This window comes from Thamnophis elegans, chromosome 3 (genome assembly GCF_009769535.1).
Source record: "Thamnophis elegans isolate rThaEle1 chromosome 3, rThaEle1.pri, whole genome shotgun sequence".
Classification (NCBI taxonomy): Eukaryota; Metazoa; Chordata; class Lepidosauria; order Squamata; family Colubridae; genus Thamnophis; species Thamnophis elegans.
The window spans coordinates 98,513,276-98,524,348 of NC_045543.1; the positions used below are offsets into that span (position 1 = coordinate 98,513,276).

General features: G+C 40.8%; 1 protein-coding gene across 1 annotated transcript in view; it reads right to left on the reverse strand.

Annotated features, from left to right (window-relative positions):
- The window catches only part of CAMK4 (calcium/calmodulin dependent protein kinase IV), a 69,140-nt gene extending 59,431 nt beyond the window's left edge, over positions 1-9,709 (reverse strand). The window contains exon 1 of the mRNA XM_032213705.1: positions 9,388-9,709. Coding sequence (XP_032069596.1) covers positions 9,388-9,617 — 230 coding nt within the window. The 5' untranslated portion in view covers positions 9,618-9,709. The remainder of the gene's footprint in view (positions 1-9,387) is intronic.
- Positions 9,710-11,073: the final 1,364 nt, after the last annotated feature.

The window sequence follows — 11,073 nt, forward strand, 5'->3', positions numbered from 1 at the left end:
AATTGTCCAGCAGCTTTCAATAATTGGGCAGAAATCTGAATGACAAGTTATTGTTCCTGAAATTTCTTGAACCAAACAATCTTAAAGGAAGAGGCAGGAGCCTGTCTTCTTGGATACGCTCTGAATATTAATACGGCAAATACAGACACTACCACAAGTATTGGTATGTCTCCATTAAAAGAAAAATAGTGACTACCATGTTATCTGTCTTTCAAATGTGGGGTCTTTGTGGACATTTACTTGTATCAGTTTCAACTTAATTCCCAGCAAATTCTTTGAAGAGGACGAATACCAATAGGACGTTTGGCCACATCTGTAAGATTAATCAGACTTTTGGTTAAGTTTAGGGGTGGGCTGCTACGGGTTTGCCTGGGTTCAGGAGAACCCATAGCTAACATTATGGCTGGTTTGGAGAACCTCAAAATTCCACCATTGGCTGGCCCCTCCTACCCTACCCCTCCCAGGAGTCTTCACACAGCCCATTTTGGATGTGAGGTAAGTGCAGGGCCCATGTGGAGGCTCGGGGAAAGGAAAAAAACAGGTCCTTTGGAAGTTCCAGAAGGCTGGAAACAGGTCCGTTTCTGGCTTCCGGAGGCCCTCCAGAGTCCGGGAGGCAGTTTTCACCCTCCCAGAGGCTCAAGGAAAGCCTCCGGAGCTTGGGGGAGGCAAAAATGGTCTCCCTGCCATGGTGCAGGAGGCTGACTGGGCCACGCCCACCATGGCCACACCCCACCCAGCAACCAGGCAGAGAACCCGTTGCTGAAATTTTTGAAGCCCACCCCTGGTTTAGTTAGTTCTGTGTGGTTCCACAACATTTTGAAAGTGACACTTTTAAATTGTTAGACTGGATCTCAGTGTAATGGGAGATTTCTTTTGGTGAATTCATTATTAACCCTTCCTGAATATTAAAACCTCTTTCTAAACATTGCAATCAGACTTCCCAATCTTTAGTCTGGTATTCAGGGCACTATTTAGATCCCAGATCAAAAAACGACAAATTGGTATGCTACACTGTTAAATTTTTGCTATTTTACTAAGTGTGACCAGATGATGACAATTTGCTAGTCTTCCACATTCTGATTTTTTTTCTTTGCTGTTTTCCAAAGTTTTAGCCCTTACCTCTTCAAATCACTCCAGCATCCCCAATTCCTGAACAACCATCTATTTCCACTGCAAGAAAATACACCAGATCTCAACTCCAACATACCTTTGAGTAATGCTTCTGTCAATTTTATTGCTTCTTGACCTCTCTGGGTAGATATTAAACAAAGTGCTTAGCTGTTCTTCAATCATTATTATTATTAAATTGCTCTATAATAAGCCAATTTCTTTTCCAGATATTTTCTGTGTAATTCGATTCAAGACTTGAATCTGTCCATGCTCCTTATGACTTAGAATCTGCCAGTTGTAAGCCAACATGAAACAATATAGCATGGGCTTTATGACACGCATATTGTTGCCGGGTGCAAAGTAACAGAGCAAAGAAAAATTACAACACAGAGAACTGAACACAGCCAAAGTGTAGTAGAGCATAATGAAGTACAACTAAAGTGGCATTGGTTTTTACTTGGATAGCCCTAGAAGTGGATTAACCTACAAACAGGCATTGATATCTAATTATTTTGAATACCTGCAATTAGGTGCTTTGTGGGGAGGGGTTTAAGCTAAAGCTTTCTGAACACATAGGGCTTGCACCAGAAGATTTTTGACTTTGGAAAATATAAACCATTCCTAAGATTTTCTCCACAAAGAAGGGAGATTGATATCTTAGTGTGCCTCATACTTTTAAAAGCATTTTATCACATAAGCAAAAGATCATTACGTTAATATTATTACGACCATAGTTACTAGTAACTATGGATACCAAATGTTTTCTATTGCCTGTAAGCATACTGTAAATTAGCCTCTTCAATTTAGCTCATCCTAATGTAATTTGTAAATCATACAACCAAGAGTCAAATTACCATAACCATGGAGGGGGGGGGACCATTGCATATAGACAGCTCTCCATCTTAAAAGCATTTATCTAAGTCTGTTTCAAGTGAATATTGTAATATACGAATTTGACCAAAGATGTATCTTTTGAACGGTTCCCATTATCTCAAAGTTATTGAAGATAAAAATTAGTCTCTATACTGAACTAAATAAAATAGCACAAGGCATAACATGGAAGGGAAGATCTACTGTATAAACTAGTTAAGTAGTTTTCTTCTGCATTAGTTGTAGGAATTTCTTCAACCCATAAATTCCACAAACAGTTTTGAGTATTGCTGTACTAAGATTTCTGGTATTGCTATATGTAGGAATGTGGAAAAAGCAGGGAAGTCTTGTCACTAAGCAAAATATATTGCTAATGTAGAAAAGGATTCTCCTTTGAAAAATGAATGGGAAAACATGAGTATAAGCCTGAATACAATTATGTCAATTTCTGTTTTCAACCTCTTCCAGGAAAGCAAATAAAGTTATTATTCATAATCTTACATGTATGTGTCAATTATATCAATACTTCCAATGTCAAAAAAGTCTATTAAAGATAACCAATACATTTGAATCAGCGCCCTTCCTGACATATGGATCATGGTTCTTCTGGCATCATTCTTATGATGCCAGAAGAACATCACACTCTATTTGCAAAAAGCAAAACAACACCACAGTTATTGGAGACCTGCTGTTGAGAGGAAGCAGGATTAGTAAAAAACCTTTCCCAAACTGGTGTCTTCTAGAGGTGAGATGCAACCCATTCAGAGCGTTAAGTTGAAAAACTTGGAATATTGTGTAAAGGTTGCCAAAGTTCACTTATCTCTTAGAATAATAAACACAATTTATGGCTAAAATATTATACGAATTGAAGTCCACAAGTCTTAAAGTTGCCAAGTTTGGAGACCCATGCTCCAAAGGAAGGAGTTCAACCATAATTGATATTTATATCACATGGATATTGCAGAACAAAGGTTCTTAAATTAACTCAATTACCCCTTTCCTAGTTTTGAAAAAATGTCGTTACACTCATACCCAAAAACCAGATTCTTATTGTTTGGCAATCTCCAAGTGGATTATCCACTCACCAATTTAAGAACCATTAGTATAAAAACCAGACTCTTATTGTTCGGCAATCTCCAAGTGGATTATCCACTCACCAATTTAAGAACCATTAATATAAAAACAAATGGATGGATGTTAGTGGGGGGAAAGGAGATCTAGTACTGCTGGATGAAAATTTAAAATTCTAGATGCATTTGAATCACGACCAGGAAAAATAAACACAAAACTATAATTCAGTATTTATAGGAATTTATTTCATATTTGGTAGAGTGCACTGCATTCTGAAATCTGAAAAATTACCAAATTATTTATATCCACCAGTCTATAAAATGGATCTTTCCATCTGAAGAAAAGTTAGAATCCTGTAAGATTCCAAATATAATCAGGCAATGATATTACAGATTTGGTTTTGGCATTTGTAATGTAGATCACTTTCTTCTTGCCCAGAATAGAAAAATAAACTGTTGCAAGCGTCACATCAATTATAATCTGATACATACAGACATAGAGACTTAAAGATATATTCATGGATTGGTTCCCACACATCACCAGACATGTGGAAAAAAGACATTCACTCTAGAACAGCAGTGTCAAACTCGCGTCATCACGGTGGCATCATGTGACGTATCAGGATTTTTTCCCCCTTTGCTAAACTTCGGCCCACAGGCTGCGAGTTTGACAGCCCTGCTCTAGAACAATTACATTCTTCGCCTTCTCTACATTGAAGTAATATAACAAAAGTCAGCTAACTACAAATAGTCTCTGAGCTTCAGATGAACAGAAGACACTACAATCTATATTTAAATTTTGATATTGGCTTTCTATTCTGTTTTTCTGATGTAAAAGAAATATTTCTTTGAGCAAATTTTGGAGATGTCTTCCCAGATACTGTCTGTTTTCATACATGTATGGCAGTGATTTCAAACATTTTGGTGTTAGGGTTCTTTACATTCTTAAAAATGGTTAAAAACTCCTCAGAGCTTTGCTTCATGTAGGTTTTATCTATTGATATTTACTCTACCAGTTTAGAAATTAAAACTGAGCCACTCTAAAATATTTATTTAACTTCACAGACTTCCTGTAAGGGCCTCGAGACCCTAGGAATCCTCAGACCACATTTTGTGAACCATAGAGGTGTATCCTTTTTTTTCAAGGGTATTACTGATTCTTGTTTGAATTATTGTGCTACCTGATCTCACCTATGTAGCAAATTGTACAAATAGATGGTTCTGTCTAGTAAAAAGAGTTTTAACCATGAAAGTATGCTCACTTTACGAATTTCATTTGAAAAACTAACAGTAAAAGACACCTGGTTATGTCATATAAATGGGAATTTCGAAAAAGTTAATGTAGGTTTTATATTTGCATTAAAATCTAGTATAGCCATCCATAATCTTGTATCTTCCAAAACCGCTGGGCCTATTATTCTAGGATTCCCAGCTATGCAATGGTCTATTATGTAAATCTATGCTTCAATAAGTTATATGAATGACTGGAGGATAAACTCAAAATAAAAATAAATTAGAACTTCTGATATACTTGCAACATTTGGAAAGTATTATTATAACAGTTTGCCAAAAAGACAAAGTAAGAAATAATGTCATTCTAGAATTGCTACATAAGATATATATATGCGGCATGCTGTTGTTTCTTTACTGCCATTTCCAGAACTCAGGGTTCTTTAAATATTAATATAACTCTATAAATATATACAACTAAAGATGAGATCATAGAAAACATTAAACTATGGAATTTACTAATCTTATTCATCAAATTTTAATATCACTTTGAATTGGTAGGATCAGCAGGATGTTTCTTGTCTAGAAATATGAATGTATCCAAATAGTTCTTCAACTTACTCAAATAGAAGTCACTTCACATTTGTTATAATAGTGACCTATATTACACGAAATTAGCAAATAAATTGTTAAATGGAGAACAGGCTAACTATTTTGTAACTAATCCTTTCCAAACTTTATCCTCTGATAAGGAATTAGATCCTCTGTAACTTTAGATGTTTCAAAAAGCTTTAATGTTTAAAACATTTCTATGCTACTGTAACAATGAGTTAGAAACAATTCTTGTCCTCAAAGTTAAAAATCACAGCAAACCAATGACTTTTCTTTACTAATAGGGAAAAAGAAATCTTCAGCCCCATTCAGCAGGTATTAAATCTTCAGAAAAACGTAAAGTATAACCAATTTATTTACCTATTTATGAAATTTCTATACTGCTTATCTAAGTGATTCTGGGTGGTTTACAACAGCAATTTAGATAAGTATTGTTTAAGATATTGTTTCCTTGCTTCAAATTATTTTCAGTTTTCCCATCACTAAAATGCAAGTAGAATTTTTTTTTAAAACACATCTAATTTGTTATATATTGTTTAAGCTATTGTTTATTTTTTCTTAAATTATTTCTAATTTTGTAGCATTACAAATATCAATAGAATTTATTTTTGCTTAAATACATCACATGTTCCTTTCATTTTTTTTGAATAGTAAAAAGGTGGCAAAATATAGGCTAGGCCTTGTTACCACTTATGGGATAGAGTTGGTAAACCAATTATATTCTGTAAGTATACAAAATTGATCCTTATCAAGCTGAAAGGAAATATATATATAATATTTTCTTGAATTACAAAATGGGTTAAAAATATGATTATCCAGTCTGCTGATGACATGAAAAGAGGAGAGAGCATCAAACAAGACAATATCAATGTTTAGGAGAATTTTAATAGGCTGGTAAAAAGCAGAAATATGAATTTAAAAAGGGAATATGCAGCATATTACTTTTGGACAGGAAACATCTAAGCATGAATAAAGGATAGGAAAATCATAATGAGTATTAGGAGATGCAAAAATGATCTGAGTACTTTGGTGGATCACAAGCTGTACTTGAGCCAACGGTATAATACAGCTGTAAAAAAAGAAAATGCAGTCTTAGGCTGCATAAAAGTATAATGCCATGACCCAAATAATTAATCATTCCTCTCTATTCTAGACAATCAGACCATAACTAGATTATTGTGTTCAGTTCTGGGCACCACATCTTAGGAAGGATATTGACAAACTGGAGCATATCCAAAAGAGAGAAGAAATAAGATGACAAGGAAGTTGGGATGAAAAAGTGATGAAGTTTGAGAAGTTGGGTACAGAAGAAAAGACTGTGAGGAGACATGATATCTGGCTTCAGATATTTGAAGGGCAGTCTGTTTAATTGAAAAGAATTCACTTGCCCCCAAGCAGGCTGTTCTATTATTGAATAGTGCTTACTGCTAGTACATCCTGCCTGATATATACTGCAAACCTACTTTATCATTTAACCCTATATTTTCTTATTTTGTCTTCTAAAACTACTCTGAGCACTATAAATAATTTTATCTTAGATTTTATTACCAACATATATTATAGTTCTCCATGATTTTATAGAACATATTGTCACGTGATACTTTACTTTTCTTTCAGTCTTCCTCACCATTCTCGCTTCATTATTTTTACACGCTGGGTAGCATATATTATAGATCAGGGGTGTCAAACTCAAGACCCGTGGGCCGGACCCAGCTCGTGAGGTGCTTAGATCTGGGCCACCCTAGAAACAGCGAAGGACCGGCCCATGGTGCCTCTCTCAGCAAAGTTGGAGCTCGAAAGCGCCACGTGTTTCACTGGCAGAGGGTTGCCATGGGAGCCCATTTTCACTAGCAGAGCACTCGGGCCACCCCAGGTGCCCCGGACACAAGTGATGTCAAACTGGCCATGCCCATCATGGCCACCCGAAGTCAAACACAACCCTGATGTGCCTCTCAATGAAATCAAGTTTGCCACCTCTGTAATAGATCGATCACACTCTGACTGGAATTCCTCCTAACTTTTATAATTGTTCTTTATAAGAAATTCACATAAACCACATACTTATTCTAAAATTTGAATGAAGTTACCATACGAAAGGTGCACTATTATTTAATGCTTGCTCTTTCACTTTTTCTTTCCACTAAGTCAAATACTATTGCTTTTGTGGTTTTTCCACACTTGAGTAAAAATATAGTCTTTGGAAAATTAAGTTTTGAAGACAATAGAATTCAATATGCTTCATTTTTACAATAACATTATTGAAGTTTCAATTGAAAACAAATAATATTCATGATTAGTAACATGAATGTGTGAATGAAGCCATCTGGTTTCCAGCTTTACACCTTTATTTGATTAGACTTTAATCTGAAAAGCCCTAGGACAGTGATGGCAAACATTTTTTGGTTGCCATGCCAAAAGTGGGGGGGAGCACAGGGGGTTGTGCGCTGGCGTGCCACACCCATAATGCTATGTGTGTGCAACCCCAAGCATGTGTGCATGTGCGCAATCAGCTACCACCCGCTTTTGCCGTGGTTTTTTCACCTTCCCCAGGTTCCAGAGGATTTCTAGGAGCCTTTGAAGCCTCCGGAGGGCAAAAACAGACCTACGGGGAAACTGGAAGTTCAGAAATGGTGACTTCCAGTTTCCCCGTAGGGCCTATTTTTGACCCCCAGAGCCTTCAGGGGCCTTCAGGAGGCTTCCCTGAAGGCTCCGGAGGGCAAAAAACCAGACCTATGAGCAAACCGGAAGTCAGTTCCCAAACTTCCGGTTTGCCCATAGGGCTGTTTTTTCACTCTTTGGAGGCTTCAGGGAAGCCTCTGGGGGCCAAAAAACAGACTCAAAAGAAGGCCGGTCAGCTGGCCAGCACGCAAATGCACGCTGGCTAGCTGACAGGGCATCGCCTTGTATGCCCTGACAAATGGCTCTGTGTGCCACCTGTGGCACATGTGCCATAGGTTCGCCATCACAGCCCTAGGAGCACAAAATGTTCAAAATTACTCTGTTAACATGCATGAAAAATATTTTGTCAAACCATAAGTATTCAACAGCTGTTACTGCTAAGTCATGGAGATCTTGAGATGGTATTTGCAAAACATTTCTTTACCTTTCAGAAGATGAGGCTGGAAACTCAGCCTCTTCCTAGATAATTAGTGCTAGGCTGTTCATTTATCTGAAGGGGTGGGGACATCATCTTATTATTCTTGCATCTTATTGTCTTAAATGATTATCTCCCTGTTCCTAACAACTATTGGAAGAACTACAACAATATGTTTGCACAGGTTGAGTTTTCAGTTGTCTGGCGTATAAAACAATAAATTTAATGTATTTTTAAAACATGCAGATTTTCACTTCCTATTAGACAAGTACAGATGGTGCACCTTTCAGTGTTACCGCCCACTCATGTAAAGAAAGGGGCAACATCAAATGGGGAAGAATAACTGAACCATTTTCAGCTCCTTTTCCTTTCTTCCCACGCTGTTTAGTGGGGGAGAATGGAAGGAAGGATCTCCAGCAGCAGCACTGGAGAAAATTGTAAAGAAACCAGCCCAGGATATTCAACCAAGTCTGAATTGCTGTGCAATCAGACAAGTTCTCCAATGCCAGCAAATGCAAACAAGATATCAGTGAGCCATCCCCTTTTGGACAGTGATGCTCATAAGACCATTACAGCCTTCCCTGCAGCCTTTCCTCCAACGTGCATCTCTTTTAAGCCAAAGACAGGGAGTCTATCCCTCCGACCAGCTTAGTCTGAAAGGTCTACTCAGTTGCCCTACAATTGCATCCTCCTCTTCCCTCCACAAACAGCTGCACACCCACCTCATCTGTCTTTTTCTTTCCTTCCCCACCTTCTGACCTTTAATTGGATTAAAACTGCACATCCCTCCCCCCCACCTCCATATTACCGCCTTTGGCTCTGCTCTTTGGGAAACCCTGGAAATCCTAGCCTCAGCATATCCGGCGCCCGGTTGGAGACGGCTGTTCCAAGCAAAACTAGAATTCGCGCCACCCCGCTTCCACTGCTGTCTAGGAATGTGCAGGCATCGTCTTCTGTGGAACGGCGCGCTCTACGTCTCGGCCAGGGCTCCCCCGCCCACGCTCCCCTGCACTCTTCGAGGCGAGTGTGCCCCAACCTGCATTGCCCCAAATGGGGCACTCTTCTTGCACCAGCGGCCTCTCTTTCTCTCCCCCCTCCCCACTGCACGGGGAACACGGGGATCGGTCAGCGCACTGTTTTGTCTAGGCATCTGCTCTGCGTAAAAACACCCTCCGCCACAGCAGACCCAAGACTGGCCAGCGCCACCGAGCCCAATTATCACGGCACCCCCAGACAGCCTCCCGCCCTGCATCCCGGGAGCTTGCTCAGCTCCGGGTTTTGCTCCCTCCCCAAAAGAGAACGGGGCTTGGGGGGGGGTCTTCTTCCATAGGCGCCTACCCTGGATTTCCCCCCCCCCATTTCCTTGCTCGCATGCCCCACAAAGCCCCCTCGCCTCCTTACCGTCCCAGCTCTGACTCGAGGTCGTAATAATCCGTGAGGGAGTCCCTATTGGAGCCGTCGATCCAGAAATCCGGGCTGGCGGGGCCAGGGGTGGCGACACCTCCGACTCGGCCCGGGGTAGGGGCAGGGAGAGGGGCAGAGGCAGATGCAAGAGTGCCAGTGGCGCTGGGGGTGGCGGAGGCAGAGGAAGGCGACGAAGACGAGGAAGAGGGCATGGTGACTTTGAGCATGCTGCGGTGGAGGTTCAAGCGGCGGTATTGGGGTCCGCCGGGACTCGCCGGCTGTTCAGAAGCTGCGAGGAAACGAGAGGACAAAGCGGCTAGCGGCGGCTTCTCCCCTCCCACCCCCGCCTCCGGCTCTTGAGCTGACGAGAGAAGCGGGAGGGGGAGGAAACTCTCGCGGGCTGCCTGAGGAAGCCGACCTAACAGCCAAACTTCTAGCCGGGCGCAGCGGCAGAAGCAGCCGGCGAGCAAACCTCTCGGGCTGCAGGGGAGGGCGCGCTCTCGGTCGGATGCGCGCGCCCGGGTACGCGCTTCCTAGTCTCTTCCCAAACGCGCCCTGCGCACACAGGCGCGTCCTGTACAGGGTGGAATGGGATGGGGGGCGAGCCGAGGAGTCACCCACTGAGGGAAGGCCCGGAGAAATCACCCCCAAAGCCAGCAATGGTCGCGATCAAGGCAAGCCCAGAGAGCAGAAAGACTCCAGAAAGCACCTGGCGAGGGCAAGTTCCTATCGGAGACGGGAGGGAGTTTTGCTCCCGGACAACCGTGTGCCAATTGATTGAACTTTGAGATACCAAATTAATGGCAGGATTTTGACTGCTTCTTTCTTGGCGAAGTACCTGCCTTTTCTCCCTCCCTATCACTCTCGCTGTCGGGGTGGGGTGGTAGTAAGACACAGTCCCATGACAAGGAACCCCAGTTGTGGTACCACTCTTTTTGTGGTGTCCTAACGTATCCTTTTCCTTGCCCAGAGAAAAGGAGACAGGACCTAGACCAGCAGTTTGTTTCTAGGTTCTTCTAAACCAGGCTAGTCCTTCCTACATGGTCCTTGAATTTCATGGTCCATTCATACTACCATCCCTGTATCCTTACTTTTATTTTTCAACAATAAAAGCAAATCTGAGAACATCCTTGCTTTCCTTGATGGACTGAAGTTTCCCTGTTCACTGCTAAACATACTTTAAGTTCTAGCATAGGACTTCTTGCTTGATGCTCGAAATACGACTGGACATGTGAAATTCTAGAACTAATTATTGAATCAGCAGTAGACAGAAATATGCTTTAAGAAACAGTGCACGGGTCTGAGCGCTGTTTAAATGGTGATGAAGGCATATCTTGTCCACTATCAAAGTTGATATCAAATATCAAATATAAATTCAGTTTTAAGTAGGATTAGCAGATATCTGAACAGGCAAAGGGGAACATGAGCAATTAGAATGGCAGATAAATGGGAGGTGGGAAGACTCACCTACCTGCTTAACTTTCTTGGCATCTGTGACAAAAATTACAGAAAAAAAATAGCAAAAAAGCCCCTACTTAGGCCTACCTGTATATGAAATTACTTTTTCCAGCTTCAGAAAGACTGACTTTCAGTCACAGTATTTTTCCAACATATCTTTATTTTTGAAAACTAGAAATTAGTTACGAAATAGAATTGACTTCAACATGCTTTTCAAATTTTGCC